We start from the raw sequence: 21703 nt of genomic DNA on the forward strand, positions 1-21703 counted from the left end.
TAAATTTATTGTTAACAACCTAAGGTTTTATAACACATTATATTGGCTTTATCATTGGTTGTATCTGTTCATAAGAACCCAAGAAAAGTATTCATCTGCATAAATATATTCTCCAATTGAAAGTATTTCATTTTAAGAAATGTTCTTAGAATTCACTTCCTATCTAAAATGCATGAACATTTTAAGTTGCAGTTTCTTAATTTCTGTATCATGCAAGAAAAAAGATATTCCATTTACAGGGCAATCATATGCATGTCTGCTGGGAAGTAAGTGAGTTCAATGGGACATATTCCTAGTCCTAGGTATGATTGCATAAAATTACATTCTTAGGCTTCATGACTACTTCACTTTTGTTTTTTGGCTTCAATCCCAATCCCTTTAGGATTGTAGGCAACATAATGCTATCATCAGTGCTATGTCAGTGTGCAATAGTGCATTAAAATTAATGGCATGGAATTTCTGTTGGCAGAAATGCTGATAACTGCAATGCCAATTTTGGAAATGAATTGTATTTTGTTTTCCAATTAGTGGCTATGAAATAATATAATGGAGCTGCCTCTTTGAGAGAAGTGAGGGTGAGAGGAATAATGAAGAGAATATGCCACTAAGGAAATTAAGTGGAACAAGTGAAAAATCAATGTACCTGGCAGGGAAAAAACCTTGATCAGAAAGGATGTTTTCATAGGGTGAAGCTCATCCATTGCACTCTGTAGGTGCTGACCCCTGCAATAAAAAGTGGGAAACTCCACTGCATAATTTGACTAAAGTGTTGTAAACTGCCCAGAGACCTTCAGCTATGGGGCAGTAGAGAAATGAAATAAATAAGAACACAGGGATTCTGGATACATTTTATATTGTAAACTTGTTTTATAATTTATTGTATTATATTTTAATTGATATATTTGTGAGCCGCCCTGAGGCTTTGGCGAATGGGGCGGCATAGAAATTTTCTAAAGAAAGAAAGAAAGAAAGAAAGAAAGAAAGAAAGAAAGAAAGAAAGAAAGACAGACAGACAGAAAGAAATGACTGGGAAGAAGGATAAGAGACCATGATGCAAAGTCCCTGTCATTGCATCCAGTTCACATAGTTACTCCTTATGGTTCTACTTTCTTCCATGTCTTTCTCCTTATTCCATCTTATTTTTATCTTCTTTCATCTCCCACATACAGTTTTCATATTTTCTTACATAATAGTAATTCCTGTAAAATCAATAATCAATTTAATAAGAGGGGTCATAGTATATTGGAGATCTTCCCTCCCCCACCACCTTGTAGCTGGTGTGGAAAGAACTGTGCCCACTCACCTGTGCGGTCAGAAGATCTCCCTCAAAGTGGGAGAAAGGGCAGTCATGAAAGGGAGGAAACTGCAGAGACCAGGGTGCAAGCTGTCCAAACTGCTTCCCTCCACTTTCTGAAATGCTGTTTCTATATAGCCTAAAAAGCCCAGATTTTTTAAAAAAGTTACTTGTGAGAACAGGCAAAAATATTGTTCTGCCACTTTTCCTTATGTGAAACACAAAATACAGAAAAAAATAACATCTAAACATTCTATTTTTCTCTACTGTTAGAGAAAACCAATAATTCTTACATAACCTTCAAAATTCTTCAATCTTTAAGTTTGCTACAGTCATATTATTAATTGTCTTACCAATTCCACGATCCATGCTAATATTATTCATGTTGTTTTTATATCAATGCAGTCCTGATAAGAGCAACTTGAAAATTTTTCCCACAAACACGTTTCGTTCTTGAAACTAGTGTTTCACCCTATCTCCCTCATATATCAATTATATACTTTAATATTTGAGGTTCTTCACATCTGCAAATGCTGAAACATTCAAGTTCCTGTCTATCAGAGTAAACATTTCCAAATTATTGGCATTCTTTGTTGTTTTTATCATAGCAAATATTCCACCCGTTTTAACATTTAATATAGCTATCAGAAGTTATCTAAGCTGTAAAATACTGTAATTTAGCTAATGTATGAGTATTGATTAAATTTCAAAGAGGACTGACATAGATTTATTTCAGTTTCTTTCTTTTGTGAAGAGGATCACAAATGGCATGTGTATCACAGGACCTGAGATGAAGGCTGAATGGCTTTGAACCTAGAAAACAAGTTTGAGGAAGGGGATAGAATAACTTTAGATTCTGTGGGTTTAATGCCAGCAATTTTGAAATATCTTCTACAGGATGTTATTGATACATGCAACAGTGCTATCTCTGAACGCTTTGTGGCTCTTCTTCTGCCTGTTCTTCTTGACCATCTTCATTTTCCGGATCATGTTCTAGAAGACCCGATGGCAAAGAAAAAATGTGAAAGAATGATAAAAGCTATTGATGTTTTAATAGATATCCTTGGTGCAAGTTCTTTGTTTTGACTGTAAGCTTTTTATGAAACTACAAGCTAGGCTGAATACATTTGATTTAAATAACTTAGAACCTAGTTCTCTGTTGGATAACCATGGAAACCAAACTGAAGGGGCACTCTCTTAAATGATGTAGGTTAATACAGTGGTGCCTCGGCTCACGAACGCCTTGGTTCAAAACCAAATCAGGTCACAAACAAAAATTTCATGAAAATTTTGACCTGGGTTGCAAGCTCTGCATTGGGTGGCAACCAAGATTGCGGCCATCTCCCCACCCCATGCCGAGTGTGAAGATGGCCACGATCAAAGTTGCGTTCGTGCAGGGAAGATGTGTGTGATCATGGGTGTGCTCCTTCAGGAAAGATGGGCGCAATCTCGGTCATCTCCCCCCACCCAACCAGCATGATCGCAGCCATCTCCCCCCTCAACCCAAGTTGCATTCGTGCAGGGAAGATATAGAGGAGCTGACGACAGAAGAACTTGCTGAACTCCAGAGTGAGCAGCAGAAGGCACTTGCTGAGGAGGATTCCACTGAGGAAGACAGGGAGGAGGTTAGCAGTGATGTGATACAATCCATTATGAAAAAATGGAATGAGTGCCAGGATTTCTTTGAGAAGCACCACCCCAACATAACTGTAACAGAGTGTTGAATCTGATGAATGATAACGTGGGCTCTCATTTCTGGAGGGTTATGCAGAACGGAAAAAAAACAAGTGTTTATGGGCAGATTTTTCACCAAAATTGACCCTGCAGCTAAGAGACAAAGAAGAGAGGAAACCCCTGAAAGAGATCTCCCCAATGCCCTTATGGAGGGGGACTCTCCCTCAAAACAATAACCTCCCCACAACCTAGGTAGGTGTTCTCCACTGTACTGTACTACTGTACAGTACTTTGTTACTTTGTTGTTCTTTGTCACTTTGTTTCAAATTTTTCTGATTAAAAAAAAAGTTACAGAATGGATTAACCTTATTTACATTGAACCTTAAGGGGAAATTTGACTTGGGTCACATCCAGAGTCGTGGAACGGATTAAGTTTGTGAGCCAAGGTACCACTGTATACCAGACCTACATATGTAATTCTCAAAGGTGAATTTATAAGGTTGTAACATGCTTGATCTTGGTTCAGTGATGGCCATCTGACAGTTTACACAGTGGATGGCATTTTCTGCATGCAGGCTGGTGTTTACTGTGGTAAACTATATAAATGTGAACAGATGTGTGTTGGTTAACAGGCCAAGGACACATTAGGAAATCAGCTGTAGCCACATAGCATGTGTCCTGTGCATGCATTTCTCTGATCTTTAGTATCAAACATGTAATGTACATTCAGTGACCACAAAGTAAAACTTTTTCTGAATTCCATGGCTTTATCTCTGTGTGAAAAGAACTTGCCAGGAATCCAATCACAAATTAAGACTAATTAGGCTAGCTTAGATAACTGCTTATTACTGTTTGGGTCATTTGGGGAAACTCTCCTATTCTGAATTGCTGAACAGTAGTTAGAGAAACAACATTCTTTAGTTGCCAGCTATTATGAACATTGTATGGGGACTCCAAATTACAATACGCTGTGTTTCCAAGTGCATATATTCTCCTGCTAAATAACATTGCATTGTATCTTTAGAGAGTTTTATTCATTCTCATAGGTAAGCTATGTTCACTAGTGAACTTGCTCATAATCTGAAACTTTGTAAGTCAGAACCTGTTTCCTTAACAGAACATACTTCTTTGTGCAGATGACATTCTAAAAATCCATGTTACTAAGGTTCTAACAGCCAGCAAATGTTCATCTTTAATAGAAAATCAATTTACATGCAGTGGAATTGAGTTTGGTTTTGGGACAAAGGTAATTGACTCTGAGCTAAGGTAAGAGCTTGTTTTATTCCCTGGTGCTATCCCTTACATTCACTATTTTCTCAAGGCTAAACTTAAGGGGTTTTTTTCCTACAGAAAACTACTTAAATAATCAGCAGCTGACAAACTATCCTTAAACTCCAAGGCCTGCCTTTGAGTACAAAATCAGAACATTTCTGTTTGCATAAAATATACTAGCAAGAGATGAACATTTGGTTCAGGCATCATAATGTTTAACACAGATTAGCCCTGTTGAGATACCATGAACAGACACATGTATGGGCTACAGAGCTGTTTGTGCTTGCCCTGCTTCACTGCTCACCTTCCTGCATTTGAATGGGAAGGTCTGAAAAGGGCGTGTTCTGGGTATGTTTACTTGAGTGCATTTAGAAGACTCTTTGCAGCTGGGCATCCTGCTTTATCAGGCTTCCTGATTGTGCAGAAGTTTCTACTTGTGCTTGAGCCCATTTGAGTCCCTCCCAATCTGCAAACTGAAAAACCGAGCCAAAGGAGTAGAATCAGCATGTGCAGCTCCATGCTTCCTATATACATTTCATGTGCAGTATGTAACAATATTTAATTCATTCTTCATCCTCGCCTAGTGGGCAGAGTAATCCAAATGAAGGAGGCAGCGTTGTTTGATTTTGTACTGAATGCGGAAAGTGCTGGAGCAAAGAGATTTGTTCCAATGATGCCCAGTGTAAAGTACTTCACTACAGCTTTCCTAGTTTCAGTTAACAATTTAAAACTCCCATTGTAGTTTTAATATTGATGGATTTCTTTCCTTCTAGACATTTTCTTCTAAGTTTGTTGTAAAGAGTTTTGGAAGGGTTTGTATCCTTATAGGAATGTTATAGATCATGATAATAAATCCAAGCTGGCTAGGATAAATATTAAAAGAGGAGAAATATCACTATCAGTGACTAGGGAGAGGTGTTTTTTTAATATATTATTTAAAATATTTGTTTAATATCGCAGAGGTTTTCACCTGCAATAACAACATGGGTAGGTGGACTTGCCTGCCCAGTGAATTCCGAAGTCGGGGTATCACAACACAGTCATGAAGACTGGTTCTTAGATTCCTCACCCAGTGAAGACAGAACTTGGTTCACATGTAACCATGTTTAAATCTTGATGGGTTGTCATGCCTCTCAGTTTTGCCCCACAACATACGATTGGCTCCTTCATATGGTGCAAAGTGTGACTGTTGAGTTGTTTAGGACCTATAGATTGCTTAACTTCTAAACAGCTCAGTGATTGATCCATAGTTTGTTGCCATAGTTTGTTGCTGTGCTCAAGCAGAACTGTGGCAGTGCACCTACTCACGTACAACCCACTAACAGGTAGTTTGTTCCTATCTTGGTACCTTTTTAAAATAGCTAAAGTATATTTGAGTTATCTGAATCTATTTGTATTCAGAGAGAAGGGCTAAAGAAGTTGAAGTATAGCTTAACTGTTGCAGTTGTACGGTCACTTTCTAAAATATAGAGATGTCTCCAAAAGCATTGGGAAAGGGGTGGTATTGTAATTTAGTCAGACAGAACTTGTAGTACGATCTGCTGGCTGCAATTGTTGTATTCAATGGATAAAAATAAATTGGTTACATCTTTCAGAAAAATCAGTCCCACATGTTCTTTCCATTATAAAAGGGGTATTTAACTTTTTCAGACTCGCCTTGACAAATTATTTATTCATTGTGAGAAGTTTCAGTATGCACACTAACTATAAAATGTTCTATTTTCACAATTTCCCTTTTCAGCAAGCTTGCAGCTGATATAATCTTAAAAACATTGGACCTTATGAGCAAGCTTAAACAGCTGGTTCCTAACATGGAAGGCAGCTTTTACAAAATTCTTCAGGTACTTTTATATTAGTTTAAACCCCTCTTAAGACATGGGACATATGATTGTTTATTTTGTAATAGAAAGCAACAGTATTACCTAACCAACCTTTATCATAACCTTTGAAACATACAGACACTTATTTTTCCCAGTTAAAGACAATGTAATTTAACAACTGCGGGGTCTTCAACACTTCACAAATCACATGCAGTAAAATAGACACTAGTTTAGTTGTAACTTTAGAAAATAACATGTATTCAGCAATGCTTTGGCTCAAAGATACTTTGAGTAACTGAAAGGCACTAAGCCCTAGAATTTTACCAAAACCCCACATATTTCAAGTTTTGCAAAGCCAGGAAAGTACTTCACGAGCAGGGTACCATTCATGTTTCTGTGAATCCAGCAAAAATAATATTTATGGTACAGGAATACAAACATACAGGACAGGCATGTACCTGTACAAGGATTATATTTGAAATCCTAGTTCCTATGACATCTATCAGATGTTATATCATTTATGTGCAGCTTCGTGTCAGTTCAAAAATCCCTGGAGACATTTCCAAAAAATGGTTTGGGGTTGGAAGAATGTGAATGTAAATGCTATTTCACCAGATACAGTTCTTATTTCTGATCAGTAATGTACATTACTATCATGAGAATACAGCAGATGAAATAAAAAATTAATATTGAGTATATTTCTTGTGCCCATGGCTGTGTGTGCTGCTGTTTTACTTTCTTAAATAATTTTCTGTTTTGAACTAACTAGTAGTTTGTGTCTAGGATCAGCGTTTGGTTACACCTTTGGCTTTTGCCTTAACATCAGACCACAGAGAGCAAGTTCAGGCAGGACTTAGAATATTGTTTGAAGCAGCTCCATTGCCAGATTTTCCTGCTATAGTGTGAGTTTCTTATAGTTACATTTATTTTTATATTTAGATATAGATGTACATTGCTTTTCATATTGCTTGCTTTTAAATTGTATTTTGGGCTTTTCCTGCCATTGTCTCCCTTATTTTCTAAAAAAATATTGGTGTTTATATTTTATTTACAATTCCTTCCTGTTGGTTTTATCTTGCGTTTGTGTTCTACTTTTTATATAGGCTTGGCGAAAGCATTGCAGCCTATAATTCTTACAGACAACAGGAAGCAGAACATGCATCTAAAAGGAGCCACATGGAAGCATCCGTGACCTGTGTTAACTCAATGAAGTGCTCTATTTCCTGCCCTAAAGATGACAGTGCTGCAACTCTCAACATCCAGGACCTGATACAGAAACTCCAGTCTGGCCTGGAGGTTAATGATTTTAATATACATCTTTTTGAATAAAAGCATCTTTGTTCTGTGCTATATAAAATGCAACAGTCTGTTCCATTCCCTAACATTTTTGTGGCTTCTGAGGTTAAGTCATAGCAGTTGTATGATATACAAAAAAAAAGTGATGAAGATGGTGCAACGTTAACTGTGAGGAAGATTAGAGGAAGGAGGTCAGTATGGGACTTTATTCTACAATAACCAGAGACTTGACCAAGCTTCACCAATATGAGTTGGATTTAGTTATAAGTATACAGCAAGAGCCAGTGCAGTGTAGTTGTTAAGAGTGCGGAACTAGGATTCAGGAGATCTGGGTTCTAGCCCCCACTTAGTCATGGAGTCAGCTGGTTGACTTTGGGCCAGTCATACACACTCTCAGTCCCATCTGCCTGACAGAGTTGTTGTGAGGATAAGATTGAGAGGAGGAGAGTTGTGTAAGCTGCCTTGAGTTCCTTGAAAGGAAAAAAGGCAGGGTATAAATATACTTAAGTAATTAAGATGAACTGTAGCTGGATACTTTTGGACACTATTGTTCTTAGTTACTATGCCTTGAAATTTAATGTGGTTTTCTCAGGAGCCATGAGTATGCAACATAAGTAAATAATGAATACTTTGTTCTGTTTGAAGTATGACTCACTTACAATGGACATGAGGAATTTGTTTTATGAAATGTCAGGATAATTACATGGATTCTATTAATGCAGACTTGAACTTAATTGTGCTATTTTTCCTTAATATAACAAACCTAGCAAATGTTGGCTATCTATCAACATTGTAATCCAGTATTATGCTTGTCAAATTGGGTACAGTTGGACTTCAGGTTTGCATATTATTGTGGTTCATACTATCAACATTTTTCTACAGATGAAGGAATCAGTCACAGATGTAAGGGTGTCTGAAATAATGGATGTGTATGAGCAGAAACTGTCTGCATTAGCAGTGAGTACATATTTAATAAGCATGATTAGTTTCATCTGCATTATTTGGCTCTACTTGTACATGAAATTATTTTATTTCCATTTTCTTATTAGTCTAAAGAAACTCGGTTACAAGACCTTTTAGAAGCGAAGGCATTGGCTCTAGCTCAAGCTGATAGACTTATTACCCAGTACCGTTGCCAGAGAGCTCAAGCTGAGTCTGAGGTGGGTGAAACTGAAATCATTCAATCAAAGCTAATTTGATGCATGCTTATAATTACTAATGCGAGATTGCCTGCAACAGTGTGTATTATTAATCTAGTTTATCCTCACTTGGAAAAAATACATCAGTGCCACCTTCATGAGGCCAGTTTTTTGCCTAGCTGGGACTCTTACTTTTCAGATTGATTTACTTTCTGAGTCATTGAAGTTTCTAAAGCCCTTTTAACAGGTATTCATTGTAAAACAGCTTGGTGCCCTTTGGAAGAGACTGGTCTAATAAGGAATTCTCATAAGCCAAATAGAGGTCCTTGCATTTGTTTGGTGTCTTGTGAGTGGATACCGCAAATCTGTTCCAGAGGACCCCCAGAACAGATTTGAGGGAGTGCACTGGAGAAAAATCTGTTCCACCCAAGGTGTCTGTTCCCCTGGCAAGCAAATATCCTTTCACATAGCACCTTACGCATTTTATGGAATGCTGAACCAAATGTTTAAGCCTCCAGTGACATTTCCCCCTATCTTTTTTCTATAAGGCTAGGACACTTGCTTCCATGTTGAAGGATGCTGAACGAAAAAATGAAGATCTTGAAGCATTACTGAAAGCACAGCAGGTAGAATCTGAACGGGCACAAAGTGATATTGAGCAACTCTTTCAGCACAATAGGAAGCTGCAGGCAATAGCAGAAGAACATGAAATATTGAAAAGCTCTTCCACTGACCTTCTTCAAAAGTAAGAAGTTGCACTGCTATGAAATATGTGCCCAGAAGGGTTTTTGAAAAAATCCCTCTCCTTACTCTCTCCAAAGCAAAACCTTCCATTTTATTTCTACTCAGCAAAATTGTACAGATATGTGTATTCTCCAGAACAGAGGTACTTCTAAAATGTGAAAGGTTTTTACTTGCTTCTAGAAATTGTCTGTGTGTGGGTGAAGTAGGGCAGCTATTGTGAAACTAAAACTATATTATCCAGAACACCAGATCAATTTGATGCATGGTCAGAGTTAGGAGAAGCACTTTTGTACAAGATGAGGGCACTTCTGATATTCCAGAAGCGGATCATAACTCAAGAATCCTGACTCACAGTTTGAAAGTTTAGGCTGTAAGTGTAGGAACCTGAAGTGAGCTTTAAGATATGATTCCACACAAGTATAAGTAAAAAGTTTGTTTCATAAAATTACTGGTCTCTATATTCTGATTTGCAAATTTGCACCTGACTTGCAAATTTAGGTGTCAATGATTGATCTTAACATGGAATCAATGTTAGTCATTCCTGTACTGTTGCTTAATGTGGGAACAATTTTATCCCTCTTTCTAATCATGAACTCAGATCTTGAGTACAAGAAATGGAATTAAACAGTCATCAAGAGTCATCAGCATGCTCAGAAGAATGCCAAGTTTTGCAATACAAATAGCCTTTGAAAATAAAAACTAAAAATTGCACAGTTAGGATTAAGAATGTTCAATAGTTGTGGAGTGTAAAAGGTTAGTTGGAAAAGGGAAACTAGGGAAGGGAGTGAACAGTACAATTTCCATTAGGGCAATACAATATGTCATTTCATTCCTCTTGTTAATTTAGTCATGGGAGCTGTTGTGGTATTTTAGGTGGCCATGGTCGTCCAACTTGTTGTAGCTAGTTATTTAATACAAACCCATTGTCAGAAGTCACTTAAGGGTTAGATAACTTCCAAAGAAGTTCAAAATAAGCCATTGGTTATTTGAAGCTCTAACCTTCAAATAACTCCTGCTGCCTGAGTTTACATGGAGCAATCTTTGTAAGTAAATTAAACTATGGTGCGCTGTCATGTTCTGCGAACCAGGTCCCTTTGTTCATGGGTGACACTTAGGTGAAGCTGCCAGAAAACACACTTAGTTCTCAATTTATAGTTATTCTCCTGGATGGTGGCCCATTTTACTAGAGCTACATGAAAAAGTAGAAAAAGTTCACTAGGTAATTAATCATAGTTTAAAAGTAAAACATTTAAAAATCTGAGACTGAATGTTGGTTTTAAGCTGCAACCCCCCCCCCCCCGCCATGCCAGATATGTGTAAGCACATCCTGTAATGTTCTAATTTTGAAAGCAGGAACGTTAACATGTGTTATCAAAATATTATGTTATAGAAAGCCATGTAACTTTAAAATAACAGCACTTTGAATATTTTAGGTATGAGATTATTGAAAAACAATATAATGATCTACAGCTAACATGTCATTCACTAAATAAACAACTTGAAACCAGTAAGAGACAAAATGAATCTCTCAAGCAACAGAATGACATGTAAGTTCACTTCTAGAATTAAATGATTGTTGTTTCAGTGAAATGTTAGATTTTAATTTTAAAAATGCTAGAAATTTTAATCTTTGCAAATATTCTGAAAAATGTGCTTCATAGTTTGATTTCCGTTATGTGGTGTTAATTTTCCATAGAACTGTTATGAACATTATAAATTACCTGGACCAAATGACCTGCAGTAAAATGAACTTAGTTATTACTAAAATATTTTAATAGTTTATTTTGCTTTTTTAAGTTTAGAAATGCATGTGTAGTGTTACACTTTTTAAAGCATTTTGAAATTGGTTAACACTAAGCTTTCAAGTTTATGTTTACATATGAATATTTAAAATATATGCTGTACTTTTCATGGTTGACATTGAAACTTGACTTTTATCTGAATGATATATCTCCAGAGAGACTGAGAATAAAACATGTTTGGTCTTGAGTTGTGTCAGTGGAAGTAAATTTACTGATAGAGGTCCAGGATCTTTCCATGCAGTTTCATGCATTTGCCTCCTTCCTCTGCAGCTCCCCCCTCTTCCCTATCCCATGCTGTTCAGGAGGGTCCCCAGCATTTCAATGTGAATTGGGGGCTGCAGGAGTGGGATGAGGCAGAGATTACTCCTAAAACAGTATTTTTGAAAAAAAAAGTATAGTTCAGCAGTAGAGATGCAGTTTAACCAGAATGGTATTCTTGTACAACTGCACATTCAAAAAATAGTCAAATTATTAGTTTCAAACAACTTAGGGTATGGCTATAGGAACTTTGTAAAGAAGAAATATGTTTGGTAGAAGTATATGTGTGTATGCACTGGTGATTTTTCTTATAAAACTTCCTATCATTGGATTATGACACTTATTTTTTCCTATGAACTTTTTTTGAAGAATAGTGTCAGAATTCAGATGTACATCCAGTTTTCTAAGATATTATTGAACTGAATCTCCCCTCTCTACTTCATTTTATGTACATTTCCTAAATCCTATCCAAACTTTTTAAAAATTAATTTTTGCATTCATATAGGTTATTTAGACTTAGACACATTCAGCATTTCCTGGCATGGGTACTGGAGCGGGGGGAAACCCAGTTGACGTTAATGGTGGTGATGATATTCTTGTTTCTCAGTTAAACTGAGAGATAAGATCTGTGGTTCTTTTATGTGATTTTTCTAATACATAGCGCTTGAATGTCAAGTAAGATTTAAAAATCCCATCTAAAGCATGGTGTTGAATTAATAAATAACAATATGGCCAGCATTTTTGCATATCAAAACTAATGTTAGGTTAGGTTTTGCATATGTTTATGGTTGGTATTCTGCTTTTACTTGTGCAGCAAGATCTTTGTTTTGGAGGCTGACAGTGTGAAAGAACATTGACTTTATCTTTTCATAGATAAAAAAAATATCTGAATACATATTAAGTATATAGTTGAAAAGTTCACATTTCTTACCTATCACTCAACGTTATTAGTTATGTGTCAGTAAACACGTGAACAAGAGTAATCTGGTAGGCATTATTTACTTGGTCTGCTAAAAGATTTTGACCAAATCCCTTACCAAAGTCTCCGGAGAAAATGTCACACTCATCAGATAAGAATACAGGTCCTCTTATAGGGAAATAACTGGTTAAAGAACAAGATGCAGAGAATGCCAATGAACGGTGAACTCTCTCTATTGAGGGATATGAAAAGCTGGGTCACACTTGGGCCAGTGCTTTTCAGTTTGTTTGTAAATGATCTGGACTTAGAGGTGAGCATTGAAGTGGTTATGCCAAATTATTTCCAAACTGGAAGAACTGGCATTATATGAGAAATAGTGTTCAATATATGAAAATGTAAAATGGGCACACATCAGGGCAAAAACTCCAAACTTTACATAAATGCTGATGGGATCCATATTAGCAATGACTGATCAAGGAATCAAGACCTTGGAGTTATGTGCCTATCTCTATAAAATTATCAACCCAGTATGTGAAAGGAAAAACAAATAATTCTGTGCAATGAAAAACAAATAATTCTATGTCAGGCATCATTAAGAAAGGAATTGAAAATAAAATTGGCACATCATAGTGCCTTTATGCAATTCTTTGATGCACCTGCACTTGGAATACGGTTTTGAGGTTTCTAACTTATATAAGTTTTATACAAGGCATATTGGATACCAGAATAATTCAAATGTTTAGTCACAGAATAATATGTGTTGGAGGTATAGCAATTTGCAAACTAATCTAGTGCAAAACTAGCTAGTGTTGGAGTTATGCAATAGTGAAGTGTCTTCTAGCCAAGATCAACATGGTCCTGGAAACCTCATTCAGTGTAGAAGATAGCCAGTCCTTAGCGGGATATGTTCCATCTTTAAGACTTCAGAGGGAGCATGCTGCATCATCTAGTAGCAGGCCAGATTAACAGTTAAGCATACTATTCTATAATAATGGAATAAATATGCACAGTTAGATTCAGGATCTTTTGCCCATGAAAAAGTATGTTATATCACATTACTAAAAGAAAATAAATTCCTATTGATATGGGGAAGTTATCTTAAATAATTTAAATAAAGAGTGATGTGTTCCACTACAAAACGATTTCAGACCAGCAAAGAAGAATTCTTGACATGATGCTTTTTACTTTATTTTATTTGTTCTGTGTAACTTCTTTCAACATTTGCTTAATGATTTTACTTATAGGTGCAAAACCTTTATGCTTTCAATTCAGAATAATATTTAGAAGGTAGGAGGAAATCTAAAGGGGAGGGGAAAGGAGCAGGATTTACTATTTGTATTGAGAAATGAAGCATTCTAATAAAATGCTAATTAAAGGGGAATTTAGGCATACTCAAGGAGAATAAAACTAATAGAAGGTCTAGTTTTGATGGCAATATATATATATACCACCTCTTACATCAGAGGCAGTACAAGTATATGCACTATATGTTTCCTACTTTTTGACAGGTATCTGGTTGGATGCTGTGCTAATACAATCCTGATCAAAAATGTACCCTTGGGCTGATTCAGCATGACACTCATGTCACTATAGTATGACAGCATAAAGACAGAAAGACTCCTCTAATAGTCATTCTACTTTTAATGTATGTACCTTGCAATTTTTCAGAACTGTCACTCAGTTGCTAGAAACAGAAGAGCATAGAAGAGAATTGCAGAAACAATTGCAAGATAAAGATGGAAAAATATCGAGTGAGTTAACACTAAAGAATTCTGACTTCTGATATTCACTATATTAACTTCAGCATATTTCTTACTTTATAAAACCAAGGCTAGAAAATGTATTTATTCTATAATTTTAAAATTACACTAAAAGCTTTGCATGTATGAAGTTAAAACTACATCATAATTCAGGAAAAGCTTTCAGACAGTAATTTCTTTAGTTAGATGTAATATTACAACCATTTTTACTTTGGAGACTGTAATGACTACCTTGGATCATTGTTATAATCTGGATTACTTTGGTGGTTGGAAATTTGCTCATGTTTGAACAAGAGCACATTCTGGATTCAGAGGTTAAACTGCTTAAACTGACAATTGTAGCATGCCTGTAATGTTGCATGAGTATTTTGGGCTGTTACTTTCTGCTATTTAATTGGGAATTTCCCAAAGTATCAGTGCATAAATCACAAACACAGAATTGTACAGATACTGTGAGATAGGGGGTTTTTTTGTATAAATACTGCAATGGCAGCAGATGTGAGATAAGCAACATTGGAGAAGCTACAAGTAACTAGTGCAGTCACAAGTTAGTACTGCTTGTAAGTGCCAGTTTGTACATCAAGATAATCCTTGGGATGTCAGGGATTAGTGGGAAATATTAAGTTGAACATACTGATACAATTTTTTGTTTGGTAAACTAAAAGTTTAATCCCTGAACAACCCTATCTGACTGGATTCAGATGTCCAGGGGTGTCACTGGATGTCACCATTCACTATTAACTTTTGCATGGTGCAATCATAAAATTTTAATTGAAAGCAGAAGTGATAAGAATGCCTCTCCTTATGACCAACTTGTGGCTACAGTAGCTTCCATTGCATATTTGTTATTCAGATAGGTTGAGTAATTCTTTAAAGTCAGTAAGAAAAGCTCCAAGTTATTTCCATGAGATCAAATGTCTTAATACATTTTTGCAATAAATTATAGCATATAACTTCAAGGCTTGTGCAGGCAAACACTGAATAATGTAAAACACAATATACCAGTGTTCAGTAGATGGCAGTGCTGTGCAATTCATTTAATATTTGCTATGGAGAAATACTGATGTCTATGATTTTAGGGCTTTTTGCAAAAGCATGACTTTTTCTTATAAATTCTTCAAAAGGTTTGCAACAGAAAGTAAAAATACAGGAAGAAAAACTGAAAGCCAGACATAAGGAAAAGGCAGATATGGAAGAGACTCTTGACATCCTTAGAAAAGAGTTGAGTAAAACAGAGCAAGCAAGAAAAGAATTGAGCATTAAGGTAAGTTTCTTTAGAAACTTATGCCATTGTTAGCAAAAAAAGGGGGAGTCAAGGAATTAACAAATGTAAATACCACAGTTGCAAACATTCCTGAATAGTGGAGACTTTGATCTTTACCTGGGAGTAAGCACCATGGAACTCAGTGGAATTTACTTCTAGCAAGGAATCAGACTTGATGCAACTGGAATGATTTTTAACCCTTGTTCAGTGTCTTGGAAGATCAAATTTCTGAGCTTTGAGCTCTAATCTCTTCCGACAGCCAATATCACTCTGTAGGCATTTTGCTTGAAGCAAAAATGTCCTTTTGAGTTTCTTGGAATATATTACTTTGTTTTTTTAACTTGAAGAGTATCCTCATGGTCTGTGTATGAACACATCTGGGATTTTTGACTAAAGCATACCCTTCCTTGCAGTCTGTTTTAATGAGCTTTAGTTGTACAGATATACAGGCTCGTGTCTTAGACTATTCCAAATGGAGTTGAGTATGGTGGTACTGTTAGCCAGTAGTTTGTTTACTTTGGCTTTGCAGCCATCAGCTGGTTTCAATCTGTTTGTTGAAGCCTCAATGTGTTGAGCATATTTTCCTGTGTGATTTAATAATGTGTATTGGTGTTTTTCTTAAGTAAACCCACACAAACAAACTTAGCTCAGATATCACTCCAATCCCTGCCTTTTGCTAGTTATTGTGTATAATCTGCATACACTAAAAGCAAACTTTGATTTCTAAGGCATACAAATTTTATAAATAAAATAAAATAAATAACTGCTTGTTTGTTTTTTATTTTTGTCCTCCCAGCAATTCATAAGCTCTCATAATACAGCAGCCTCTTCAGTGGGAGCAGTGGTCATAATTATTGCCTTACCAATTTAGATACTAAGCCAAAATATAATTAGCACAAACAGTGGCTTGCAAATTCATTTCAGCACATAGCTCTTGATTTCTGCTTTACTGTCAAATTGCAACTGCCGATTGTCAATTTAAATCATGTTTTTGTGTGATTCATGAATGGAGTCTTGCTTTCACCCAGTTTTCTAGGTGATGGAATCTGTGTATGTTGGAGAAAAGTGATTGAACTGAATGCAATGTATGTCTTTAGGTATCTTCCTTGGAAGTTCAGAAGTCACAGCTGGAAGGACGTTTGGAAGAAAAGGAAGCCTTAGTCAAACTCCAGCAAGAGGAGCTGAACAAACATTCTCATATGATAGCAATGATACACAGTTTAAGTGGTGGTAAATTAAGCACAGAAGCTGTTAACCTTAGTTTATAGTATTTGATCATTCAGTACTATATATTTAATTAAAAAGAGGAAACTAAAATTAATGTAGGCTTTAAGTAATGTTTTGTAAAAGAAATCATATTTTGTAGATGATTACTTTTATTTGAAGATTTTTCATTTTTACAGAATAGAGGCCAGCATTTGTTTGTGTTTACACTAATGTGGGGGGTCTTGTTTACTAATTAACAAAAATTTCTTTGACAATATGGAAAAAAAGAGCAGAATGTGAACCTTTGGTACACATAATTGTCATGGATTATAGGAATTGAATTAGGGTGACTGGTGCACTATTTCTGGGCTGATTTTATAAGTATGGATTTTAATGCCATTTTTAAAAATTCTATGTATATAATATTTTGTATGGTAGAATCCAGAGATCTTAGCATATAAACACAGAGATTAGAAAGGAATATAAATAAAACCTTATGTATACCAAGGCAGAAAATGTTAAAATAATGTATTAGATAGATCCTAACTTAAAACAATAGGTATTCAATGAATTGTCAAGTTAAAAACAAGCCAGCCTATCATAGCATGTTGTTCCAAAATGTTGTTTCCAGAAAACAGACAGGCATATCAGCTTTCTGTTTCATCTTCCAGTGTTAAATGCCGACTGCTTTTCAGTTCTTTATAGCACAATCCTAAGAGATTGCTATTTTATAGAGTAAGGATCTGGAATGGGAGGCCTCTCTCTATCCCATAACGTGCAGGCCAGAGCTAGATAGAGTGGGAGGAACATGGAGACATAAATGCTTCCATTTCCTCCTTTTCTTTATACTTTCAGTTAGATGAATCTTTTTTGGATCATCTAGCTGACCTTTCTTATTATGAATGAGATAGCTGAAGGATCCTGGATTCTTCTTGCTCGCTCGCATTCCCTGTTTTTGTTCTCATTGAGTTCGTCACTCTTGTGAGTTTGAGAAAGCAGTCACTGCCGTGCTCTCTACAATGGCTGCAAGGAGATAAGGGAAATGGGGAATAATCCAATCTTAGCTTCCTCCTGCTGTGGTTGTGCCAGTGTCTGGCCACAGTGTCTGGCATGTCCTTTTTTCCCTGGGTCGCTCTCCTGTGGCACAGACAATTGCTCTGCCTGATTTCTAAAACTCTCTGCCAGTCTATCTGCAGTTCACATGCTGTTACTATTAACTTTCCTTTGTATAAAACTGCTGTCAGGATTCAAGTTTTGAATCTTTTATATAGCTATTTTTGCTACATAAGAATATAATTCTATACATTTTAAACAAGTACAAGTATCTTCTAAAGTAATTAACCTTAGTGAGAATGTACATTAAAATTAACTGGGAAATAAGGCAAATGCAGATATTTTGCTGAAGTAGAGTATACATTGTCTCATGTGCATTTTAATGAAACATGATTTTTAGAGACATTAAAACTTCAAAACTCTTCATGCTACGTCCACTTTAGTCCAGTGATAAACCAAAATGCCAAGAAAGGCTTTTAAATTTCTCTTTCAGCTTCTGTATGTCAGTTTTCCATTTTAATGACATGCAATTGATGCTGTCAATTACATTTTAAAGTTTCTTCAGTAATGGCCTTTCACATTTAATAGAACATTTATATGCTCATAATTATTGTATATTTTTGTTGTAGATGTCTTTATTTGTCTTTCAGAAGGGAAATAAAAGATAAACAAATCTAGAGTTAATGTATGCTACAAAGCACAATTTCTAATTTATGCATGCACGGTAGGATGATTAAAAATCACTTTCTTTTGAGTTACTTTTGTTGTATGCTGATAATAAAATAAGCTTTCTTTTTTTAAATGATGGGAACAGCTGTTTTTCATGGTCACTGAGGTCCATTATCACAAGCAGATCTGTTTCTGGATTATACCTCCAATTATAGCTAGGATTGGACATGATTGTTCCCATAAATACAAGAGCATCCTGCATGCTCCTACAAACTGAGATGGATTATTTAGTCTTGCTTTTATTCTTATATGCCAGGCTTCTGTGAACATAATTGTTTCAATGAATTAGTATGTCTTCATGAGAGTTCATTTCTGTAGGTGGCTGTTAATGAAAATAGACATAAGAGATCATAAATAGTTAGCATTTGAAGAAATGAATAACTAAGCAGGATACAGAGATAAAAACACGGGCAAATGCCTGAAATTATCCAAGAAAAGACTAGAAAATACATGGCAAAGATGTTTCAAAAGGCAGAGTGAATATGACAACTAATGGAATTAACAATTACTTTGAAACCAGTATAAACTATTTTTAGGGTTAAATGTTCTTAATATAAAATCATCCAATTAATTGTGACTTTTAAAGGTGTTTTCTCAGTTTGAAGTACAGTGCTCAATCTGTTGACCTGAGACTAATATTTTGTAACTGTGACACTAAGCAGTATCTGTGGGGCACACAGTACAGACAAGTTTCCCCACTTCTGACAACACAATCCTACACATGTCTGCTTAGAAGTTCAATAGTACTTAGTCCTAGGTTAGTAAGTACAGGATTTCACTCTCTGTACTATAATCCTATACCTTGGGTTGTATCCAATGTTATTCCACCAGCATAAGTAAGAAAACTTCCACCAACCTGCTCTGGAGTTCTAATGTTCTAAACCAGATTTAGAGAGCTGCAGGAGAAAAGAAAGGACAGGAAAGACTCATTGCATGATCTCATGTTTACACTTGACACTAAAATCTGGAAGAATTAAAGGGGTGAACTTCAATAAAGCTATGTTTACAGAATAGCATAAATGGCACAAATATTTAAAAAAGGTCTTTTAATGCTTACTTGTAACCTAATAGTGATTTTCTTTAAGAATATTTTGTGAAACCTAAACAATGTGTTTGTTCATGCTTATTGTATTCTTGGCATCTTTGCCAGTGCTGAAAACTTTATTTGTTGCTATTTGAATTTTCTTAGAAAATTAAATATTAGTATTGCTCATTTTCATCAGAATTCTTTATGGTATTGTAGAATTTACAAATACAGGTGGAAGTTTCATTGCTACTATTAAATGCTCTAGGACAGCAACAGAATTAAATGAATTAAATCTTTTCTCCAAGATTGGATGATCTCATAATATCATCATATGATATTAGGATATCATATGATATCATCACATTAGGAGATCACTAGGATTACCTATTGATCCTCAAATACTGAGCACCCTGAAATACTGGCATGGGGACATATGCCTACTGGGAATCTGTCACTTAATATGTACTTTTGCTGAGCTGTTAGAAGGGTGAACTAGAGAGTGGCTAGAATCAAGATGGGCTTTCCATTCAGTTTTAATACTTAAAATGAATTTTGTGAGGACAGGGTCCACGGATTTCATTTGGGGGCAGGCGGACATTCTGAATATTGTATGTGGGCTGGGTTACAATCTAATACTGAAGTACCATGCAGGGCATTTGCATTAGCTTGGGACATGTTGCACTTTTCCTGCTGAACTTTCCATTTCCTTCGAGGCAGCGAAATGCTTACCAACCTCCCCTCACATTTACAATATGGTCTGGGAACTGCTATTCAAAGTAGTAAATCTGTCACCTTTGGTTCATGAACTTGATCGCATTGAACAAGTTACATGTATTCAATCGAAAAGAATGAGACTTCAGAAGCTCACACTGCAAGTTCATCCTCGGGGTCATCAGTATGCAGATAATACATAGCTCTGTCTCCTTCTCATCTGATGCTAAGCATTGTAAGTTTTAAAACCAGTTTCTAAGGGCAACAGTGGATGAAATGAAGGCTAATAAAGTGAGGCATGATCCAAAGGAAAAAAGATGTGCTGTTGGTCACTAGGAGAAATTAATTGGAAGGAAAGTTTTCTTTGTACTGGATGGGATTCTGTTGCTCCTGCAGTATATTAAAGCCTAATCAGTGGTTGTGATGTTAGCCAAGAAATCTTACTGCATCTGCTGTCCAATTCATTCTTTTAGAGTGTAAGATTAACTATGCTGAATCAGAACTAAGATCTACCGAGCCCAGAATTCTGGTCACTCAGTAGCCAAACACCTATCACTGCAAATCCCACAAGATATAATTTGTGTAATACCTTTCTGCTCATGCTCCCCAGGAACTAACATTCTGAGGTATCATTGTGCCTCTGATATTTGTGGTGAGATATAGCCAGAATGGCCAGTAGCCACTGACAGTCGTAACCTGCATGGATTGATCTAATCCACTTTTAAAGCTGCCTAGCTGGTGGTCATTACTACATCTTGTGGTATCAAATTGCATAGTTCATGTGCTATGTGAAAAAGTACTTGCTTTTATCCCTTCTGAATCTCCCACAAGTACCCTGTCTCCCAGGATGGAAAGGAGAAATGTTTAGTAGCCTACTGTGACCAATTTTTGGAGCCCTTTGTGGATATTAGTTTCATCTTGGATGCTACAGCTAGCGAAGTACCAGTATATGTTCCTTTTGCAGGCGTTTGTCCAGTTAATTTGAATATATTTCAGTTTGTTCAGCATTTTCATCCTTATTCTCTCTGTCTAATAAGAGTAGACTGGGACAGAGTCAGAACAGTTGGGGAATGTGGCAGTGGGTGATCTCTGCATGTTTGATGAAAACCCTTAGTTACATTGTATTAGAGAATTTCCAACCAGTCTTTCAACAGAATATGTAGCATTTGTTTGATATGGAATACTATAAAGTATGAGCTTAAATTGAATATGTGCTGCTGTTCCTCCTTATAGGAATTATTTTAAAGCTGAGGTGCATTTCAGTCATGAGTAAAATAAAAATATTGTTGCTATTTTTAGAATGAGTTTTTCAGAATGATGACTGGGAGCATTTGGAACAGGTAGGTTAATTTTGGTAAGATCACCATTATTACCATCATCTTACCAAGCCAGGATATCTCTAGTTGTGTCCAAGCTTTTAATTTGGCTTCAGTTTGTTTTAAAAATGGGAAATAGATTAGTTTGTCTATAACCTGCCCAGGGAGCCATGTGGCTAATGTGGCAGGCTAAAAATCTAATGAATAAATAATCAATAGTTCAACTGATTTGTGCAGTCCTTTGGAAAGTTTATTCCCTAATAGTTAATTTTATTGGAACAGGTTGGCATACCAGTAACTGCTTCTAGGGTATTACTCATACTGAAACAGAATTCTGGGCTTAGATTAATTCTTCATTCTGCAACTTGCCCATATTCATTGATCGGCCTCTCATAGCTTTTAGTTACTCAGTGGTTGGC

The 21703-nt window shown here is 36.0% G+C and overlaps 1 protein-coding gene, 1 long non-coding RNA gene and 1 pseudogene across 2 annotated transcripts in view; 2 read left to right on the top strand and 1 right to left on the bottom strand.

Moving 5' to 3' along the window:
• The window catches only part of CIP2A (cellular inhibitor of PP2A), a 38026-nt gene extending 16463 nt beyond the window's left edge, over positions 1-21563 (top strand). Inside the window, exons 10-21 of the mRNA XM_044441487.1 lie at positions 2192-2351; positions 4093-4234; positions 5982-6081; positions 6844-6962; positions 7164-7356; positions 8239-8313; positions 8406-8516; positions 9044-9240; positions 10673-10786; positions 13887-13969; positions 15103-15242; positions 16340-21563. Of these exons, the coding sequence (XP_044297422.1) occupies positions 2192-2351; positions 4093-4234; positions 5982-6081; positions 6844-6962; positions 7164-7356; positions 8239-8313; positions 8406-8516; positions 9044-9240; positions 10673-10786; positions 13887-13969; positions 15103-15242; positions 16340-16510 (1605 nt within the window). The 3' untranslated portion in view covers positions 16511-21563. The remainder of the gene's footprint in view (positions 1-2191; positions 2352-4092; positions 4235-5981; positions 6082-6843; positions 6963-7163; positions 7357-8238; positions 8314-8405; positions 8517-9043; positions 9241-10672; positions 10787-13886; positions 13970-15102; positions 15243-16339) is intronic.
• Positions 636-762, top strand: LOC123029603 (annotated as a pseudogene).
• The window catches only part of LOC123029033, a 35227-nt gene continuing 14453 nt past the window's right edge, over positions 930-21703 (bottom strand). Inside the window, exons 4-6 of the long non-coding RNA XR_006415826.1 lie at positions 19087-19126; positions 1304-1433; positions 930-1199 (exon numbers count right to left, since the gene is read on the bottom strand). This is a non-coding gene — a long non-coding RNA (uncharacterized LOC123029033). The remainder of the gene's footprint in view (positions 1200-1303; positions 1434-19086; positions 19127-21703) is intronic.

The sequence above is a fragment of the Varanus komodoensis genome, unplaced genomic scaffold, assembly GCF_004798865.1.
Source record: "Varanus komodoensis strain SLA01 unplaced genomic scaffold, ASM479886v1 scaffold4, whole genome shotgun sequence".
Taxonomy (NCBI): domain Eukaryota; kingdom Metazoa; phylum Chordata; class Lepidosauria; order Squamata; family Varanidae; genus Varanus; species Varanus komodoensis.